Source organism: Osmerus eperlanus, chromosome 4 (assembly GCF_963692335.1).
Source record: "Osmerus eperlanus chromosome 4, fOsmEpe2.1, whole genome shotgun sequence".
Taxonomy (NCBI): domain Eukaryota; kingdom Metazoa; phylum Chordata; class Actinopteri; order Osmeriformes; family Osmeridae; genus Osmerus; species Osmerus eperlanus.
The window spans coordinates 12953788-12974624 of NC_085021.1; the positions used below are offsets into that span (position 1 = coordinate 12953788).

Below are 20837 nucleotides of genomic sequence, written 5' to 3' on the forward strand. Positions count from 1 at the left end.
AGAATCTGGGAACCGCCTCCATGATTGGGCGAATCAGTAAACAAGAATGTCATCATATCCTGTCCACGACTGAAACTGCCGAATGCGGGCTCCCTGGAAGGTGAGGGTTGAATCTAAATGTTTATTGGCCTTACGTTTTGAAGCTATGATTTTCCTACACATTTACATATATATGTCACAGAGAACCTAAAATGTTCTTTTTTAGTGAGCAAATAGGATACGTAAGGAATGCCAGAAATGTGCATTTCATCAGAACATTATGCAGTGTATTGTAGCCAACCTTGTTTAATTGCTAGCATAACTGCTCGCTCAGTAGTACATTGTAGCCTACTCATTGTAATGCAGCCTACACTTTTTAATCTAGTTTTCTAGTATACCAGATACACCTGGATAAAAATGTATTGCATTATGGCATACATTTTCATTCGAAAACACATCACGTAGGCCTATTGGTCTTACACGAGCTTTATCGATTTGGTCCCCTTCATAAGAATTTGGCCTCACTTTTATCAGACAGTATACAAAAGTTTCTGGATTTGTTTCCAGTGTGTATTACACAAACAAGTTTTACTACCACTGAAGTTGTCACTATGAACATAACGCATGTACTATTTGAAGTTTCCCCTCTAACAATGGTCTCACTTTAATAAAAAACAACAACATTGTGTGGATCGGGTATATGGTTCAAAGGTCATTATGGTCAGCCTCTCAACAACGGAAGAGAGAAAGTAAAAAGTAATTTGTGATGATGTGACCATTGGAACCATTCTCCCAATTCATTTTGGTTACATGTTGATTGAGAGAACTTCTATGTTTGTAATAGCAAAACGTAGGCCTACTTGAATAATTCATAGTAAAAGCCATTCCCCTTGTGGGCCCACCAATATGAGGGTGTGCCCCTTGAACCCTAACCCTCAAGTCTATACAGTATCTCTTTCTAGCAAAAATTAGGCAATATTCTTATAAAGGGGGGCATTAACCCTTTGATACACAACATGGGTCTAAAGTGACCCGGGAGAGTTAACATTTTCTATATCTTCGCAAAAAAAATATTTAATCATTCAGTATTCCAGGTATTCCTCAATTAACTTGTTTTTGGTCATCACAAGTCCTTATTTTCATTTTTTCTTTCTTACTTTTGGAATAAAAATAATTTTTGTAACACTACCCCTCTAATGCACAACATGGGTCTAAAATGACCCGCATTCATTTCCTATGATATTTCATGTATGGCTGAGTGTGTCTTTGCCATATCTTTAGAAATCATCTAATTTCATAATTTAATATTCCAAGTATTCATTAAATATCTAGTTTTTTATTGCCACAAATACTTATTTTCCTTCTTTTTTTCTTAATTTATAAACAACCATTGTTTTTGTGTTACTACCTTCAGTTTACAGACATGGGTCAAAAATGATCCATATGTATTCCTATGGAGTTTTATAGGAATTTTTGATATTAGTTAATTTTTGCAACTTGGAACATATTTACTGTGGATAACTATTCACCTGTCACACATTTCACAACTCAACACAGCTGCTTTTAGGCTGGGAGATGTTCACAAGTGACATTATTGATGAGGTCCTGAAATGCAACAACTTTGACACGAAGAGCTGCAACAGCAAAAGGGAAAGAGTGGAGAAGTATCAAACAGGAACTCATGACCTCTATCAGTTTGACCCTCCTTGCAGGGGAGGACAAGAGCCTAGATGTGGCTTTTTTGGATCCATTTGCAAAATCCAATGTATAGCCACCATGGGGCTAAAGAGATATGATATCACCAGCTTGACTTTTGATGACAAGAGGAACAGGGCTTTGTAACAAGAAAAACATCTCATAGCAGCATTCAGGTATGTGTGTGACTGTTTCCTGGCTAATTGCAGAAGACGGTTCATTCCCAGTAACTTTGTCACCAGAGATGAGCAGTGTGTGCCATACATGCCCAGCAAGCCAGCAAAATGTGGAATTAAAATATTCTGGATGTGCGATGTGAGGGTCCCATATGTGGTAGACTGAGTGTTCTACCCTTCCAGTGTCCCTCTGACTGGAAAGCTTATTGACAAAAACCTGAACATTGTGGGGACTCTTCACCAGAACAAGCCGAACATACGAGTCACAAAGACATCCAAATGAAGGGAGATGCCAAGTTCCACATTTTTTCATGGTCATGTTGCCATTTAATTTGGATTCAATGGCAACATGACTGGTGAGCTATGTGCTGAAGAAGGGAAAGGCTGTTGTCCTTCTGAGCACCATGCATGATGGCAAAGCAGTGGATGACAACCATTTTGTGATCCAGTACTGTAACAAAATAAAATCAGGAGTGGACACAATGGATCAGATAGTTTGCACCTACTCATGTAAGTGGAGAACACGGAGTTGTCTGGCACAATGTGCTGGATGTTGCCACCCTCAATGCCTACACTAACTTTTACAACAACACCATGATTAAATGGGTGGTGTGACCAAGCAGCAGTTCATCAAGGAGCTAGACAAGGACCTTGTCATGCCACATAAGAGGCGCATGAAGGCCAAGTCCCAGCTCCAAAAGTATATTAAAGAGGTGATGGAAAGATGTGGAGTAAAAACTAAATGCAACTACGACCCAGCCACAAGAAGAGCTCTTATCATCAAACTTTATGAAGCTGAGGATATCCTCAAATATCTTTAGCCCCATGGTGGCTTTATACATTGGATTTTGCAATTGGATCCAAAAACTCTCCCGCAAGGCCACATTTAGGCTCTTGTCCTCCCCTGCAAGGAGGATCAAACTGATAGAGGCCATGAATTCCTGTTTGATGCTTCTACACTCTTTCCCTTTTGCTGCTGCAGCTCTTCATCTCTAAGTTGTTGCATTTCAGAACCTCCTCAATGATGCTGTCACTGATGAACATCTCACAACCTAAAAGCAGCAGGGTTGAGCTGTGAAATGTGTAGCAGGTGAATAACTATTCACAGTAAATATGTTCCAAATTGCAAATATCCAAAGTTTCTATCAAATTCCATAGTGAATCCATATGGGTCATTTTAGACACATGTCTATAAAATTGATGTAGTACCACAAAAGGTTTTTGGTCAGAATGTAAGAAAGACAACAATTAAAACTAGAGAGGGTACAATTTCTGGGGAAATTGTAGGGTGTGCTTGCTTGCGTCGGTTGCACAGGGGTCCGTTTTTGAATGACATTTTTACAACTGATTTCTGTATATTTTATATGAAAATGCATACTTATTATTTATAAAGATTACATAGATTTAAAAGCATATATTTGTTGCTGCTCATTTACAACTCAAAATACGAGTGAAGTGTAGAATGAAATAGATGTCTTCTCATTTCCCCTGCAAGAGGCAGCCTCATAGCTGAATCAAAACGAATACATTTGGCAGAGCGGTGTAAAAATTGACCTAATCTCTATGATTTAAACGTCCTTTTAAGTTTTCCCTTCTCGTGATATTTTCAGGCATTTAGCCTACTCATTGCATTCATTCATTAATAAAGAACCCCCTTTGAAGATTATTCTACGACGTTACCGGCAGTAGAAGATGGAATCGCGATTCAAACAGTACCATCTGCTAACTGAAAATATGCCCCCAAAAACGTAAATAAGCTTGACATTTATTTAGTGGAAAATCGCTCATTGATAAAAAGCTCACTGGTAGCGATCATTGTCAGTAACAACGCAAAATGCGATATAGCCCTGTGTGGAGAAGCTGCCCCGGTAAATTCTACTACGGTACAGTACTAGACTACTGCTGTGTTCGTCTTGGTACTGTAGCGATTGCGTTGGTTGAATTGGATGTAACGTTCCGTTGTACGGTTTAGGCTGAAATTAATAATTTTCATGAACAGATTGACAACGTTTAGGCTGTGGCAATGAAGTTCAGGTTAGTAGTTAGATAGACTTTTGATTTAAGTAAGGGGAGTGCCGAACATGTTCTGTCGCCGTTTGACTTCCTAAACAGCTGTGTAAGTTAGATGTTTTTGTCGTGTGTCTCGCGTAAGCTACAGCGTTGCAGTGAGCTACACTGGTTTGAAACCACAGGTAATGGTAATTTCACCAACAAATCGTTTACTAATGTCAGAATAAATCCTACAACGAAAATGTATATGTGAGGAATGTTTATTTTAACGATTGAAAACAGATAACGCTACATCATAGACCACTGTAGTATGTGTTGCCCGGGCAACACAGGCTAATGTCATGATGCTAATACTTCATTGAAATAGTAGACTACTGTTTCCGAAAGTAGATGTACTTCCTTAATAATATCAGCTTATACTGTACATTACACATGACAATTGTGTGTCATATCACAAAGTAAAATGAGTAAATAGTTATCACCCTGGCCTCTTTGCTTGTGGCGTTTCTGCAGCTGCCTTGCAGTAAAGCTATAGTTAGCCTAGCTATCCCCCAAGTTAACAGATGCGAAACGAATGTTCTGCCAAAGGTAGTCACGCGTGTTTTCGTGACGTTAGTGACGTAGTGACGTTAGTAACGTCAGTGACTGTGGCTAGCAAATTAGCCACCGTTAGCTTCACTTTTCGCCACAAAAACTTCACTTCAGCCTAAACCATGCAACGGAACGTAAATTCCAATAGAAGCAACTCAATCGCTACCAAGACGAAACTTTTGACACCTACGTTGTCTATGTAGGCCAAATATTGACTGAGTTTTAGGGGGGCAAAAAGAAATAAAAATAATAATAATAATAATAATAATATATATGTGAGAGAACAAAGGTTGTGCTCTCGCCGAAGGCTTGAGCACACCCAATAATGATTTGTGATACTCAAAAACAAAATAAAGGAATAATTGGATTATTAAATAATGAAATGAATTGATTTTTAAAGATATAGCAAAGAAACACTCAGCCATACATGAAATGTCATAGGAAATGAATGCGGGTCATTTTAGACCCATGTTGTGCATTAAAGGGGGTAAGCATAGCTTGTGTATCAAAGGGTTAATCATTACTGTATAGGCTGGTAATGGCTCATGTTGGTTTGAGTTGTCTGTGACATTAATCTAAAGATAAAACGCAGTCCAAATGCATTCTGATGCAACAACAGTGTTTCTGTAAGATTGTTGAGCTGATTGTCTATAGCTTCAGTTCAGAAAAAACACAAATTTAGGTCTAAAAATACAAACCCATCTTCATAAGATAGATTGCATCACGTTTTGGGCACCAGATCAGTGGAATATCAAAGCATGGAGGTTTTAAGCATCTGTGCTGAGTGCTCATGTTCAGATCAATAAGTTGGAAAGATGCAATCATCATTTTCTTAAGGTGACTTTCATTGTTGCAAATCAAGGAACATATGTCCACAATTTCCGAGAATTATAATGGCCTCTGACACCCTCTACTATACTTATTATACATCGGTTCTCATAATTTTGGTGGGTTGCAGACCAGTTTATGAATAATAATGCATTACACAATGAGCATATTCATAAATATGGCAAGTGATGTTTAATGGAGTACCTTAAGAGGAAACAGCTAAAGAACAGCCCTGCCCTCTTCCTCTCTATACTGTACATGTACAGTGTTTGGTCTACTGTTTCCTGGCATTAGGATTATTACAAGCCATGACTAGTATAAAAATTGAAATAGGGATGTAACATGGATGGTGAAAATGTGATTGTTTGACAGGACACAGTATGATCATCAAAGCATCTGGATAAGAATGCATTTAGCTTCGTATAATCATCACAGGCTTACACCATACAGAGGAGGGGAATGTGATGTAGCTGAGAAGTGCAAGCTAACTGTCTTCCTTCTACTCAAGCCTGTTTTGTTGATAAGACCCTTGAGGCTAGATCGTCACCATTTGTGGGCATTTCAGTTGTCCTCAGCCTGGAATACTAAAGATGGTAAACACATGGTGAGTGACAGGTTTAATATGGGTAATATTGTTCCTTTGGGTCTTCATTTATTTGGAATGTATTTTCTATGTCCTGTCCAATGGGGAATCATTTGTCTTATGAAAATGTTTTGGAAGATTCAGTGGCATACACGTATCATATATTGATATTGCGTCCAACATAATGGGGTTTTCTAAGTGGCAATGTTCTGAAAAGCTTTATCTTACAATGAAGTTTGCACAACAAAATCCACAGTTGCTGCACTCTTTTTCGTCACCAGAGGATGGTGCACGTGTGATTATTTTGATGCTGATTCTGCTATTGAACTATTCACAATGGAACTCTAGTTCATTTTTTTAAATCAAAACCATCATATCTATATTTAATTTATGAAAGATATAACCTAACATTGGTAAGTTAAGTTCGTCTACTGTATTAGTGCATAAAATATACCATCAAAGCGTTGACTAAATGTAACATATCATTTGGCTATATGGGCCGTGTAGTCTGATAAATAGCACTGTCCTGTTTGTCGCGGGGGTTTTTCTTTTTGTTCAGATTTTTCCAACAGAAAATATCATGCTTAGTGGAGTGGGTGGGCTCAGTGGGCCGAACTTGTGTTCTCATGGGCAGTGTGTATAGTTGCAACTCTCGTTGTGACTGCGAGGTCCTGTTTCAATCACTGGCGTCAGACAGGCGCACGGCAAGAACTCAAGCCCTTTCACCTTCTCTGTGCATATCGTAAATATTGATTGGAATGCGACCAGAATTTTTGCACTTTTAATTCTTGACCACAACAACGTAATCTGCGTGTGTACTTCACATACTCGGGACTTTGGGAACGTCCATCGCTATGCCTGTATTACTTTTCCCGTTCGGATCAAATGAAAGACACTGAAATGGAATGTTAATTATTCTCATTTGAGTTTCACGCCATATAATAATTTTTGCACTGGAATGGTGCGATACGTGGATCTATATACCGTTCCATAGCTTCACACATTTTGCTTTGATCATATATAGTTTTTTTTCTGAATGTGTTGCAAATATGATGTCATCGGCTTCACTTTTCCTCAAGTTATGGCGGAGCTGAGGTTTTCTAACTTTCTTTGGTAAGTAGGCTCTAATGCTTTTTATTTAATGACCGTTGGTCAATGATACCATATCTCTATGGCCGCTATATAATTGCAATGTAAGAGTTAGTTTTTTTAATCATAATTAAAAGTTTGGAAACCGATGTTGCGTTTGGGTCGTTAGAAAAGGGCCCAAACAAGCAATATTCTATATAACGTTGCATGTTTTACAAAACTGTTTTATCGTTAAAAATTGTTAAGTTGTGCTTTGTACTGTAGGAATTAGAAATTGATACTCGTTGTTTTATCTCCTTGCAACCAATGCAACAAGTTTGAAGTAGGCTATATTTGACAAACCAGCCTATTTTCCTGTCCGTAAAGCTGATTAGCAATACGCAACTGCTTCTCTCAATACGTTTTGATGTTCGAGTCACTCTGGATGATTCGATATTGTGGTGATGATGGTGCTGATAATCGCCAATATACAGACACAATAATGCAGATATATACTTTATGTTCAGGCCAGTCAATAGGCTACATGAAAAGTTTTCCATTGTTAGTTGACCAGATGAATCCGTTTTTACTGACCACAGTAGTGTTTCACATTGATGTTCATGCAGGTTGTAGTCTAACCAAACATATAATAAACACAACCACCCGAGTCATGCTGGGCTCTACTACTCTGGGTCTATGGTATAGGCCTAGTTAGTGCATCATTACTGAGCTGTCCTATACCTTTTCTCTGTTGGGACATATGGACTTTGTGGGTTTAAAGTTAACCACGAACATCAGTAAATCATCTATGTATGGTCATTGTGTAAAACACTTCTACTGTGTTAGAGAGAGAAAAAGAGAGAGGGAGTGTACTGTATTTGTATTGAAAACATAGCTGGGAGCACAGGCTCAGCCTATTTGTGGTTAGGGCTGGCAAACTTAATTGTTATAAACTGTATTGTTTATAATGTTCCTAGTGATTAGCAGAATACAATGCATAATGCCTTCAATTTGATCAAGGATGATGACCTTTGGGAAAGCAAATGCTTTATGACCGGTTTGTATCTGTATCAAAGTGAACGAACGTTTGTGTTTTGTGGCTTGTCCCTCAGACTAGCAGGCCAGTTGGAAGTGCATCCAATAAAAGCATGGTTGACCTTGAGTGAGGCATGAGATTCTCCTTGCCTGACTGGATTAGTTTATGTCCACACTCCTCACAGTATTATGGCTCCTCCCTCCTATACACCAAGTAGGCGGGTGAAATCTGCAAATGTTTCTTTTTGCTTCAAAAAGCTTTGTATGTATACTCTGTATAGTGTGGGCTTTAACTGGAGTTCAGCTCTGACATTATAGGCTACATGAGACACTTGGACTTGACTAACTAGACACATCAGTTTGGATTTTGCAGATTCAGAGTTGCAACGCCGCGGTAATGCTCAGGTGGTTGGCTCGTGGGAAAATGTTGGCAGTCTTCGCAACAGAGAAATGTGTTCACTGTCGCCTGCCTCTGTCTCTCTCCTCTTTGTTACAGACCAGTGAGAGCACTTGCCTTTGCTAATGGAGAACCTCCAGGGAGCGTGGAAGAGCCTGAACAACGGCTTTGGCCTTAAGGACTCCGTGTTTGAAGGGCCCTGCCTCTCTCCCACCATGGTCCAGGGATTCCCGTACCAGCGGCGCTCCTCAGACGATAGCAAGGCGCCCGACTCCAAGGCGAGCAGCACCATCCGAGTCTACCTCCCCAACCAGCAGCGCACTGTGGTGAGCTCACCAGGCAGGATAGGCCAGCCGAAGCAACAAGGCTGATACAGAGTCTACTGGGCATCCTGAAACAGCTTAGGAGTTCTGACATAGCTGTGTTCTGCTGCTCCCTCCCCTTCCAGGTCAACGTGCGAGCAGGTATGACCCTGCACAGCTGCTTGATCAAAGCCCTTAAGGTTCGGGGGCTGCAGCCAGAGTGCTGTGCTGTCTTCAGACTGCACCATGGACAAAGGAGGTGAGACCCGGCCTTGTGCTTGTGTAGATTTGGGGATGTGACAGTCCAGTAGGTTTATGAACAAAACCACTTAATGTGCTCCAATTGGACGCTTGTTTCTGTCTTCTATTGCAGTAAAAAGTTGCGAATGGATTGGAACACTGATTCTACCTCACTGATTGGGGAAGAACTGCTGGTGGAGGTTTTAGATCACGTACCACTGACAACGCACAATTTTGTATGTATTTGAAGTCACTGTAAAGAATGTACCCGGCCATCAAATGCAAGTATTTCTGCCTGGAAAATCAACAAATGAATTCCAAATCATCTCTCAGGTTCGGAAAACATTTCTGAAGTTGGCCTTCTGCGATATTTGCCAGAAGTTCCTGCTGAACGGTTTCCGCTGCCAAACATGCGGCTACAAATTCCATGAGCATTGCAGCACCAAAGTGCCCACAATGTGCGTGGACTGGAGCAACATCAGACAACTCTTGTAAGGCTCTTATACTGCATTCAGAGAAGATATACTAATCCCTATTTTCTTTGTTGAGCAATGATGTGGTCTTTATGAAAAAAGTCTGACAATTGAAGTCACAACATTGCACCCACATCTTGTTAGAGTGTAACTGAATAATTCATTTGTCCTTACGTAGTAATACAGTTAAGTAGATCATGTAAAATATACAGACATACTTTGATGGTGACAGCAGGCTCGCATGATTGAGTCTGCGGTTAGACTGCTTACTTTCACTCACACATATCATTCTGCCTACTTGCCTTCAGAAGAGAGCATTGATTTGCATGGTTATTCCCTTTGTAGGTTATTCCCAACACCGGGTGAAAGTGGTGGTCCCTCCCTTCCTCCCTTGACATCCAGGAGAATGAGAGAGTCCCTGTCCCGCCCCCCTAGCAGGTAAGGTTTCACCCCCTGTTATCAGCCTAAACCTCAGCCCATGACCATCTTCAGCCATGTACCAGCTACCACTGGACCTTATGGGATGGCTACTCTGAACAAGCAACTTCTGATCAGCAGCCAGCTGTGTCACAATCACACAGATATTCCCACCACCTTTGGGTTACAGGTTTATGGAGATTATAGGAGAGATTGAGACAAAATTAGGTTGAGTGGAGTTAGTTAGGAGGTGATACTTGACTTACATGTCATAATAACCAGTGTCACTGAATGTCATTCTTGCCCGAAGCTCAACTGTTGCAGCTGTACTCAGAAAAGCACCTTAAGTTCCTTAAAGTTTTTGAATAAGTCTTTAGCTTTAGGGCTTACAGTCCAGGGGGCTGATGTAAGGAGAGGCGTGAAAAGATCCTGTTGTTTCAGCAGCACTTAGAACAGTTAGAAAACACTGCTAACTGCCAAATTAGCTCTCACACAGGATCAAATTGTTCCATTCAGAGAAATCTCAAATGCTCTTTGGAAACTTAGTCCTGTACTGCCAAAGGAGGGATTTGTACTTATGAAGTGCACTAAACTGTTCTGAGTGTGGTGTAATGTGAGCTCTGTTGATGTGTGTCACTCCTACACGGAGAACTGTTTTCAACAGTTACACACAGCACAGAACCTGACGTCCCAGTCAGCTCCAGTGACCCAAATCTGCATAAATCAGGATCATCATCGCCTCTCATTCTGACTGTAATATGAAGTTATGATGTTACATGACCTGAATTATTCTGACTGGGTTGAGTTTCTATACTAACTAAACTTTGTGCTGTAGAATCATTTCAGTGCTAGGCGGAGACTGAAAGTGAAATACAGCTACCCAACCACGAGCCAGAAGTGAAAGGAGGGGCAGTGTTTTGAAACATAAGCACTGGTATACTCTGTAGTAATATAACTATGCTGGTTTCTAAGTGTGTTGCACTTTGTTTCATTAAATGCACAGGCAAATTTATAATGACCAGAATTGACAGGAAAAACAACAAAATGACAGAAGTCATTTTGTTGTTACTTACTTCCTCTTGAGATAACCAATGATCAAGATAGCTATCCTCAAATGTGTATAGCAGTCTGAAACTAACTGAAACGAAGGCTTTCTGTTTCTGAGGCTGGGAACAAAATAGGACAACATGGCAGATAAGCTGGCACCAACCCCACCCCTGTGAGAATGGTTTGATGAAATTGGAGTTGCAGTGCTGCTGGGTGTTGCTTCTCATTCTCCTCCTGATATTCATCCCATCCCATCCAGTTCCTTGCACCGCTACTCCACCCCTCACGCCATCAACTACACCACGGCCTATCCCCCTACAGTGGGCGCTCTGTCCCAGAGGCAGCGCTCCACCTCCACGCCCAACGTCCACATGGTCAGCACCACCCTGCCCATCGACAGCAGCATGATCGAGGTAACAACACACCAGGAGGGCCCCCAAGGCTCTCCTGGAGGACCAGGCAGCCTGTCTTTAAATAACCCTTCTCTGAGAGTCATCTGGCCCTCTTCCATGCCAGGCATCCCAACCATGCTCCACTGGCTCTGCTCTGTGATCTGCTCTGCCCACTCTCCATTAAGTAATTCACCTGGAATGGGTTCTGCTTGATTTGCATGACTCCCCTGTTTATGTGTGATCTTTGTGTGTGACATTTCTTTTCTACCATGTAGCAAACTTCACATCTTCCTGTCTTATCCTGATTTTCCCCTGCTAGTTTGCTTTTGTATACCTCGGTACCTGGGTGTGAATCTAACTGTGCAGGGTTAGAATTGGCACTCCATGTGGAATATTTCCACCTGAAGCTCTTTACACAAACACCCGGGTATGTCTGTCTTTCCTCCCTTTCCTTCACTCTTGTTCCCTCTTTCTCTTCTCCTGTCTTCCTTGCCCTTCCCTCCTGTGTGCTCTCTTTTCCTGGCGGAGAGTAGCTAGCCTGCCTGAATGCCTCCCCTAGCTCCTGGTGCCGGAGGTTTTGGCTGAAGAGGAGAGTAGGTATTGTCCGCTTCTCCAACTCTTTAGACGTGCCGTCAGAGAGCCCAGACCAGGTTAGGAAGCCCAGTGACTGAGTGCCGTGTTCACACCAACATGGTAGACATTGGAAGAGACTAGTATCCAGGTTTCTCCTTCCAACAGACCTATCCAACTATGGAATGACATAGTGCAGTCTGACCAATCTGACTCATCTTTGTGTTTTGTATTCATCCAGGATGCAATGCGTGGGCCTGACTCGGGTATGTTCTTCACAGTTGCACAGATAGCTTATACATGAGTTCAATACGACCACAGCGACATTTTCCAGCTGCACCTCCTACTCTGGTACAAGCCTGTCTGACATACCTCCATTTTCATTCTGCAGCAGCGAGCTCCCCTAGCCAGAGTCCCACAGAGTGGTCCCAGTCCCAGCCCAAAGCCCCTGCGCCCACCCAGCGAGAGAGGGCTCCGTCCTTCAACTCTCAGGAGAAGAACAAAATTGTGAGTCATACAACTTCAAACTTTAAGAAGTGTAGTCAGGAAACAAATTGTGATGTCCATACGGTGTAATAGTAACCTTATTAAAACAGGCTGATGTCAAACATAAAGTAGGTTCTCCCAGTTGTTTGTCATTAGTTGTGCATTATGCTTTCTGTGGTTCCTCAGAGACCAAGGGACAAGCGAGACTCCAGCTACTATTGGGAGATTGAAGCCTCTGAGGTAGTTCTGCACTCTCGCATTGGCTCAGGCTCTTTTGGAACCGTATACAAAGGGAAATGGCACGGTGAGCATGACCCTACTCTTCAGTTTACACTTGGAGCCAGTCATCTTGAGTTAGCTTCAGCACTATCATACCAGCATGGCATTGCTGCCTCAGAGTATAGTTGTCTGTTGTGATGTACTGGTATTCTTCTATGACCTGTGTATTGGGTGGTTACAGGGGATGTGGCCGTGAAGATCCTAAAAGTGGTTGACCCCACACCAGAGCAGTTCCAGGCCTTCAGGAACGAGGTGGCTGTCCTGAGGTAAGACCTGGGGAGTGCTGCAGTCGCTGCCAGCAAGAGAATATGGACGTTCCTTTACTGTATTTGTTTACCGCTAATGAATTCTTAACCAATATTTTTGTTAAGTCGCTATCTCATCTTTGTTTTTTTGACTTCCCTTTCCTCTCTGGGTCTGGTTGCAGGAAGACACGACATGTCAACATCCTGTTGTTCATGGGCTACATGACGAAAGACAACCTGGCTATCGTGACCCAATGGTGTGATGGGAGCAGCCTCTACAAGCACCTGCACGTTCAGGAGACCAACCTCCAGATGTTCCAGCTCATTGACATTGCCAGGCAGACAGCTCAGGGCATGGAGTGAGTGCATACTATTTCACATTCAAAATTGAACAGGGATGGCAGCACCCACTGCGATGGATGCACATTGTAACATTCAACTCATTGAGAGTTTGTTTCTTTTTCAGCTATTTGCATGCCAAGAACATCATCCACCGTGACATGAAGTCAAACAGTATCCTTTACTGTCAAACTCCCTCAGAATGTCTTTGTCGACGTCTAAGCCACCCCATGCGAAAACTTGTCAATTGAGAATGAATTAGGCTTAAGAAATATATGTACAACCTGTAGTCCAACTCTGCTTCCTTGACAGCAATGCATATATCTTCTTACATGAAGGCCTGACGGTGAAGATCGGAGACTTTGGTCTGGCCACGGTCAAAGCCAGGTGGAGCGGCTCTCATCAGGTGGAGCAGCCCTCCGGATCCATCCTGTGGATGGTCAGTCAGAGCTCCTGGTCCTAATAAACCCTCAGTGAAACACAACGTCGAAACAAAGCACCATATTAAGTCTTTTTCATGGACATTCCAGGAAATGTTGTCTCATTTCTTTCTTGCCTGGCCAGGCTCCTGAAGTGATAAGGATGCAGGACAACAACCCGTACAGCTTCCAGTCTGACGTCTACTCCTATGGCGTTGTGCTGTACGAGCTGATGACGGGAGAGCTGCCCTACTCCCAGATAGCCAACAGAGACCAGGTAGACCATGGCATGATTCATCCCAGCATGTGCTGGCCGCCCTAATGCCACATGCCCATAACTTGTTCCTCCTTTTTTGATTGCAGCCAGATTGAACAGAATAGCCTGTGTGTGATGTAGCTTCAGAAGTGTTGCCTGTGTTTCCCTGCCTGGTTCTCATGTTGTGCAGGGACCTCTGCCTCGAGGGACGGAGGGGCTCTGGGGCACTGTCTGAGCCTGGCAGGGTGGTGGTGATGGGGGGTCTGGGGCACTGTCTGAGCCTGGCAGGGTGGTGGTGATGGGGGGTCTGGGGCATTGTCTGAGCCTGGCAGGGTGGTGGTGATGGGGGATCTGGGGCATTGTCTGAGCCTGGCAGGGTGCTGGTGATGGGGGGGGGGGGTCTGGGGCACTGTCTGAGCCTGGCAGGGTGGTGGTGATAGGGGGTCTGGGGCACTGTCTGAGCCTGGCAGGGTGGTGGTGATAGGGGGTCTGGGGCACTGTCTGAGCCTGGCAGGGTGGTGGTGATGGGGGGTCTGGGGCACTGTCTGAGCCTGGCAGGGTGATAGGGGGTCTGGCCATAGGCCCTTTGTATTTGAATCTCTCACGTCTCCGTCTCTTTCTGTCTCCTGTCACAGATCATCTTCATGGTGGGTCGTGGCTACCTGTCTCCAGACCTCAGTAAGCTCTACAAGAGCTGCCCTAAGGCCATGAAGAGGCTGGTGGCTGACTGCATTAAGAAGATCAAGGATGAGAGGCCACTTTTTCCCCAGGTAGCCCTCTGCTCAGACATGACACACACACCAAGACTTGATCTTCAAACGTGTAGGGGTTAGAAACCCGCTAATGACTACATCTTCTCAATCTCTCATTTGTCTCTGTTTTGACCAGATCCTGTCATCCATTGAGCTGCTGCAGCACTCGCTTCCTAAAATAAACCGAAGTGCCTCTGAGCCCTCGCTGCACAGAGCCTCTCACACGGAGGACATCAACGCCTGCACTCTGACCTCCAGCCGACTGCCTGTCTTCTAGCCCAGCTAGCACTGCCTCTGGCCACCATCAGGCTGCCTGTCTTTTAGCACAACAAGCACTGCCGCCTGCCTCTTTTGCCTCTTGCCTCTGATAAGACTGCCTTTAGTCTACCACAGAAAGCACTGTGTCTGGCCTTTCCTGCCCCCAGGCATCCATGTAGCCACTATGTAAGGAGAGAGGAATGGGGTGTTTTGACTTTGTGGAAAGAGGCAGTGTATGTTTCTGATCACTGACTGATCTGCACCAGTGGAAGATTGATGTAAAACATAAGAGTCATGCAAACCAACTCGTGGAACAGTGTAGAGATGAATTCACGTGATGATGTACTACAGAGCCCTTGCACTCTCCATTGCTATTATGCGTGCAATGGTCAGAATGGCAATAATGTGGTTTATCAAATATGTAAATATTGAGCAAGCAAAGCTACCTAGAGACAGAGAAGCAGGGTCATTGAAGGAATCTCAAGAGAGAAGTGACTCTTCAGTTGGAAAGCACACCCTTCTTTCTGTTTGACTGCCCTCGGTTCTTATGAAGAGGACTGCCGTAGCTTATCGTACCTGCTTGAAGGAACAAGCCTACAATCCTGCACAACTACACCTCCCAGGATTATAAACAAACGATGCAGTCCATTTCTTGCACAGGAGTATTTGATTTTACATTTTCCATTGTCTTAATCAGAACCGTGTAAATATTTAAAATTATTATCATCGTCTTCATATCAATGTCATTGCTTGTTTTCCTATTTTCTCAAGTCTGGAAATGAAGTACATATAGTCAGCAGAAGGCAAGCATGAGTGATTGAGGGAAAATGTTTTAATTTGCACATTTTAACAAAAGCGATGGCTGTGTTTCTTCAGTCCATTAAATTGGTTCATGGCTTGTAGTCAGATCAGTAGCTAATGAACACACAGTTTGATCAGTGTGTGTTATGAGCGGGCCATCGTGAGCTGGATATTGGGCAGTTGTCTTTAATATTTAAGAATGATTTGAAATCTAATTTGTCTGCCACGTCTTTTTTTCTGGAGGTTAAACATTTTATTGAAAACTTGAATGTCATTTGTTCTCTATTGTTTTAATAAAGTTAAGTTAAACTGATGCATAACTGTCACACTACGGTGAGTCACTCTGCTTTCCGTCAGTAAAATCCCCACATGTACTGTTAGCAGTGAAGTGGTATTGGGACATTCCAGCATTGGGCAATGTCACTACACACACTAGTCACCTTATTTCATGATTGTCATCACAAAATGCTTGTGTCCTTAATGTGTGTCACATGAAACCTGAGACTGTTTCATTAGAAGTGGGGATGGCTGGACTTTTGGTTCTTGGTCAGTTGACCTGGGCTCAGTATGTGACATGTTAGCATTTGGAATGGGATTTTCCCCTCATCTCATCCAAGTGCTCTGGATAAGAGTGTCTGCTAAATGACTAAATGTAAATTGTGTGTTTCAAAAACCACAGTGAGAGGAAAAATAGCACACTGTCATCAGAAGTTATGAAACATAACAAACACATAAGAGTCGATTAGCTATATGTTTGTGGTTTATTTCTGCATTTCACAAAGACACCTGAGAACAGAGTCAACATCAACACTTTGGTAACATTAGTTACCAAATATACAAAAAGCACATGCTCCAATACATAGAGATGTTGGCACGTGACATGCTGAAAACACGTTACCAAGGGGACAGGCATGGGCATGGTGACAGGTGCTTTTGGATACCATGGGACAGTGGTAGCCAGACGGCTGACAGATTCCTGGAGCCAATTTCCTCCCTGATGACATCTGTAGCTTCACACACAATCACAGCAAACCCAGACCACAGCAGAGGGCTCAGCCAACTATACATTTGGTTTCTCATAAGACCAATTCGGCCGGACACCACAGTGACAATGAAATTCCAACCAAAGCCAATTAGAGGTGTCATAACCAAATGAGCCTAGGGATTTTCAGATAGTATAATCTGTGTTAACATGATGTCATGCAACATTTGTATTTGGTGCAAACAGCTTCCGGATGGTGAAACGGCGGGTAGTCATTGAGTTGTAACAGCCTCCACCAGATGGCAACAGTGAGCTGCTTTGAACATCAGTCAGAACAGTTATTGTTGTTTTAGAAATGGCACAAGAAAATGTTTGTACAGAAAATTATATTTTATGATGCAATCATACAGTTCCAGGCAGACAACATCTCCCACACCCATCCTCTCTTGGATTTCAACAAAGGCATTTCTCCAGTAAATCCCCAGTGCTAGTACAGGTCCCTCATGATCTCTCTCAGCAGAGGGTGCAGACACATGTCCTGCTCCGTCTCCTTTAGGAGGTGAATGAGGCGGACGTGGTTAGCCACCAGTGGCCGCAAATCAACTATCTTCTGTAGGAGCTTGGCGAAGAGCTGTGGGCAGTCAGGGTGGAGGGTCTTCAGCTGCTGTTCCAGAGCCTGCAGCACCATGTCCTGAAGGTCCTCGATGGGCTTCACGTTCACCAGGCCTGGCCGGTCTTCACACCGTAGAAGGGGGTGGGGGTGAGGGACAGGAGAGGACAGAGTGAGAGAATTATCAAGAGAGATAAGTTAAGACTTGCAATGGGGAGGAAAATCATCTGGTCATTGATCTCATATACAGTATAATCAAAGAAATTCAATTTACTCAGGGTTTAGCGATTAGTTTGGCATCTGTCTAAAGATGATTAATTTTCATCTAAGAGGGAAATTAAGTTGGATATTAACCTCCACAGAGAAGGATGACAGCAAGAAAAAGTGCTATGTCACTATCATTCAGCTCCAGCATGTTGAACTTCACCGCAAACTCAAACCTGGGCTCCATCATATGGCAAAAGGGACTGCGCAGGCTTTTGAAGAACTCACGAGTTAGGAAGATTTGTCCATAAGCTAACAGTGTGCCATCTTTGTTCATGAGTGGCACCAGCATGACCGTCATGACTTCCATAGCCCCGTGCTTCAGCAGAGTCACCTGGTCATTCATGTCCAGCTGACTGAAGCCTGGGATGCTCTTGGCAAACTCAGTGAGCTCGCGCACTGCCTCGGCCAAGCAGAACTGCACTCTACGAAAAAAGGAGAGTTCCAGCTCTCCCTGGACGTCCTGGGAGCAGGGCTGGGCCGGCAGGGTCAGATGAGGTGGCTGCTCAGGCTTCTGGTGATCCACCAGCAGCTGTCTGCAGTTCATATAGTACTGGCCCGTCACCATGGACTCCATGTCATGGATGACAAAAGGCTACAAAGGAAGGTGGTTATTTCCTCTTAAGTTGTTTCATAATAACAGGACATATGTTTCCTGTTGTGTTTTTCCATCTGTGTGTGAAATTAGACAAATATGAACACAGATGCATTCATTATAAGAATGAAACAATAGTGTTCAGAAGTCATCATATGGCAATATTTTCTCCTTACTGCATTGCTGTTTGCTTTCCCAGAGAGGATGGCTCTGGCCTTGCTCTTGGTCAGGGGGAAGTGCTTGTGATAGGAGCTCACCAGGAGCCTGGACAGGGCCCTTAGCTCTGCAAACGCAGGGTTGCTGGGCTCCGGCTCCAGGTACTCTGTTAGCACCTTCTCCCTCTCCACATGGGGCATACGGCCGAAACGGATGGCTGGAGGGTAGACAAAGACCTTATTGGTTGGAGTTAGTATTGTCTGTTTAAAAACTGGTGCAAAATTGTGAACAAGACTTCTGACACAAGCATAACTTTTGCATTTTGATGTGTTTGTTAAGGAAACCAACATCCTTCCAAGATATCAACACAGATTTCTTTTGACTGACATTAGTGGACTGACATTAATATAGCTGATCTGAAATCACAGGAATTTTTTTATTACAAACAAGAATTTAAGATTTTCCACTACAGTAGTTTTAACAATACCTTCAATTGAAATGATTTATAGTACAATGATCACTGTGAGGTAAACTGACCTTAACAACTAAAGAGACAAATGATACTGCATATCCTTGACTGTGAGACATTCAAATGGAAGGACCTGCATTATTGTGGCTTCTGTCTTACTTTTCCTTCAGCAAATACTTTGTTTTGTAAGTAACCTTAAACATAGAAGTGACCTTACATAACACTGATCTTTGAAATCATTGACTGAGTAGATAACTGGATTGGTATGCCACAATGTTTTTTTTGTTAGTCTTTAACGTAATGCTGCTTACCATCGTGTGACATGCCAACCTGGAGACACTTCTGAAAGCGACAGTATTGGCACTTATTACGACTCTTAATGTGAATCCGACAACGCAGGACACACCGTCCATACTGCAGTTTCAACCTTGTGGTTCTCCGGAAGAATCCCTGAGAGGAGACAGACCGACAGACAGACAAACATAAATGATTTTGCATCTCTATTTGTCACATATTTAACTTCATTCATTTGACTCATTTTATGAATTTTATGACTAAAGGGATCATAGTCTAGCAGGTGTTTCCTCATTGTGTACTGTTGAAGCTTAATCTTCCTTTGTACAATAAAGAAAGCAAACGCTAACTATTAAAAACAAAGGTTGCCAATACAGGTTTACTACCACTTCAGGATCAGTTGGAATTCTAACCTTGCAGCCCTCACAGACATGTACACCATAGTGGAAGCCAGAGGCCTTGTCCCCACACACTCTGCAGTCTATGTCCAGGCCCATGTCCCCTGGTGAGTCTGTGTCACCTGGGGACAGGAAGGGAGCCTGGGGTCTGTGTGGATGCAGACCCATGTCCTGCTGCTGCTGCTGTGGAGAAGGTGGTGGTGGTAATTCATGCTCCACTTTCAGTGAGCCTAAACATGAAGAGATATTAGGTAAGAGATTAGACATTATCAAGGGAAACAATTAACATTTAAAAAAAAACTCATGACTAGGTGAGTAAGCAATGGCTGGTAAACTACAGCAGTTACTGTGTCACTGTGGACTTACTGTGGTATTGGTTGAACATGTGATGGGATGGGTAGCAGTGTGTGTGCTTTCTGTCCCTGGCAAGCTGTGTATCTCTGTGACTGTGTTCCAGGGGGGCATGGTGCTGGTGCTCCATGGCAGACAGGAACATCATGCCAGAAGGGTTTGCTCTTGTATCCATCTCGGCCAGGTCCAGTGGGCTGAGCCCAGAACTCATGTCCCAAACATTCCACTGCCTGTCTACCATCTCTGAGAAACCAGGGAACAGAGCAGCACTTAAACAGCATTAGAAACAGTGTTAGTGTGGTAGACAAAAACACTCTTTTCTGCTCTGTATCACCACTACACTTCATTTATAGAAGTAGTTAATGATTAACTGCTAAATGACTAAATGGTTAACTGCATGGGGATTTTTTTTATTTAACTTCAAAGCAAAATGGGTCAACATAACCCATTTATTATAGACTGTTTCTTCATTCTATTTTTCAAATTGTGTTTAGTGTATTTTGTGTATTTGTTAAGTTTATTTGAGTACCTGTACAGACAGGTAGCTGTACAGACATGTACTCAATAACTCATTCATTGCGCTCAGCAAAAGGCTCAAAGGTTAATGATGGCAAAAGATAAAGGAAAGATAAAAAATGCCTCTTCACAAGAATTCTGAGAATTCCCTCATCCCACAAGTCTATAATGTTACAAATACCTCCAAACTCTTTTTAATTGTCTTCAGATCAGACATTGATCAGACAGTTGAACATGATCCCATAGGAGATACATTTGAAACATTCTAGGATACCTGTTTGTACAGTTTTTTTTTTTTAACACAGAACAGCTTTCACAGATCATAAATTCACAGAAAAGAACTAGAGAACACCAACCTGTCTTTGTTTATCTTTTTCATCAAGTTTGTTAAGATTGTTCGTTATCGTTCTAAAAACCATCAATGACTTCCAGACTTGAGCAGGTATACTGTGTGTCAGGCAGCCAAGTGACACCTCATTTATGGTTAGTTTAGTTTAGTGCACCTTCCTTCCTTTGCCCTAGCTAAATCCCTCCCCTTAAACTCACCCTCTGGAGTGGGAAGGA

General features: G+C 42.9%; 2 protein-coding genes across 6 annotated transcripts; one reads left to right on the top strand and one right to left on the bottom strand.

Moving 5' to 3' along the window:
* Nucleotides 1-16: 16 nt before the first annotated feature.
* Nucleotides 17-15964, top strand: raf1a (Raf-1 proto-oncogene, serine/threonine kinase a). 5 transcript variants are annotated; one of them, XM_062459210.1, is made up of 18 exons: nucleotides 17-100; nucleotides 8462-8688; nucleotides 8811-8923; nucleotides 9038-9140; nucleotides 9238-9395; nucleotides 9723-9815; nucleotides 11101-11254; nucleotides 11767-11883; nucleotides 12045-12069; nucleotides 12195-12310; nucleotides 12476-12593; nucleotides 12750-12834; nucleotides 12996-13172; nucleotides 13280-13326; nucleotides 13473-13591; nucleotides 13717-13848; nucleotides 14463-14597; nucleotides 14716-15964. In XM_062459210.1, exons 2-18 carry the CDS (start codon nucleotides 8488-8490, stop codon nucleotides 14854-14856), a joined length of 2034 nt encoding a protein of 677 aa, XP_062315194.1. In that variant the 5' UTR covers nucleotides 17-100; nucleotides 8462-8487; the 3' UTR covers nucleotides 14857-15964. The 5 variants fall into 5 exon arrangements, with proteins under 5 accessions (XP_062315194.1, XP_062315193.1, XP_062315195.1 ...); XM_062459209.1 differs by lacking the exon at nucleotides 17-100 and adding an exon at nucleotides 6519-6975; XM_062459211.1 differs by lacking the exon at nucleotides 17-100 and adding an exon at nucleotides 6519-6975 and having other exon boundaries at nucleotides 13280-13318; nucleotides 13465-13591.
* A 438-nt stretch (nucleotides 15965-16402) lies between these two features.
* Nucleotides 16403-20741, bottom strand: LOC134018885 (peroxisome proliferator-activated receptor gamma-like). The gene is made up of 7 exons (XM_062459215.1): nucleotides 20630-20741; nucleotides 19773-20000; nucleotides 19422-19636; nucleotides 19026-19164; nucleotides 18266-18462; nucleotides 17585-18089; nucleotides 16403-17355 (listed from the first exon to the last, which is right to left on the bottom strand). The coding sequence occupies exons 2-7, from the start codon at nucleotides 19996-19998 to the stop codon at nucleotides 17108-17110; spliced, it is 1530 nt and encodes a 509-aa protein (XP_062315199.1). The 5' UTR covers nucleotides 19999-20000; nucleotides 20630-20741; the 3' UTR covers nucleotides 16403-17107.
* Nucleotides 20742-20837: the final 96 nt, after the last annotated feature.

Excerpts from the sequence above, each read along its gene's own strand:
- raf1a (XM_062459210.1), top strand. The coding sequence starts at position 8,488 with ATGGAGAACCTCCAGGGAGCGTGGAAGAGCCTGAACAACGGCTTTGGC. Across the intron at positions 9,816-11,100 it reads CTGTCCCGCCCCCCTAGCAG|TTCCTTGCACCGCTACTCCA; the intron begins GTAAGGTTTCAC and ends CATCCCATCCAG. Across the intron at positions 13,592-13,716 it reads CCGGATCCATCCTGTGGATG|GCTCCTGAAGTGATAAGGAT; the intron begins GTCAGTCAGAGC and ends TTGCCTGGCCAG.
- LOC134018885 (XM_062459215.1), bottom strand. The coding sequence starts at position 19,998 with ATGGTAGACAGGCAGTGGAATGTTTGGGACATGAGTTCTGGGCTCAGC. Across the intron at positions 19,637-19,772 it reads CATGTTCAACCAATACCACA|GCTCACTGAAAGTGGAGCAT; the intron begins GTAAGTCCACAG and ends CTTCATGTTTAG. Across the intron at positions 18,463-19,025 it reads GGTTGGCATGTCACACGATG|CCATCCGTTTCGGCCGTATG; the intron begins GTAAGCAGCATT and ends TCTACCCTCCAG.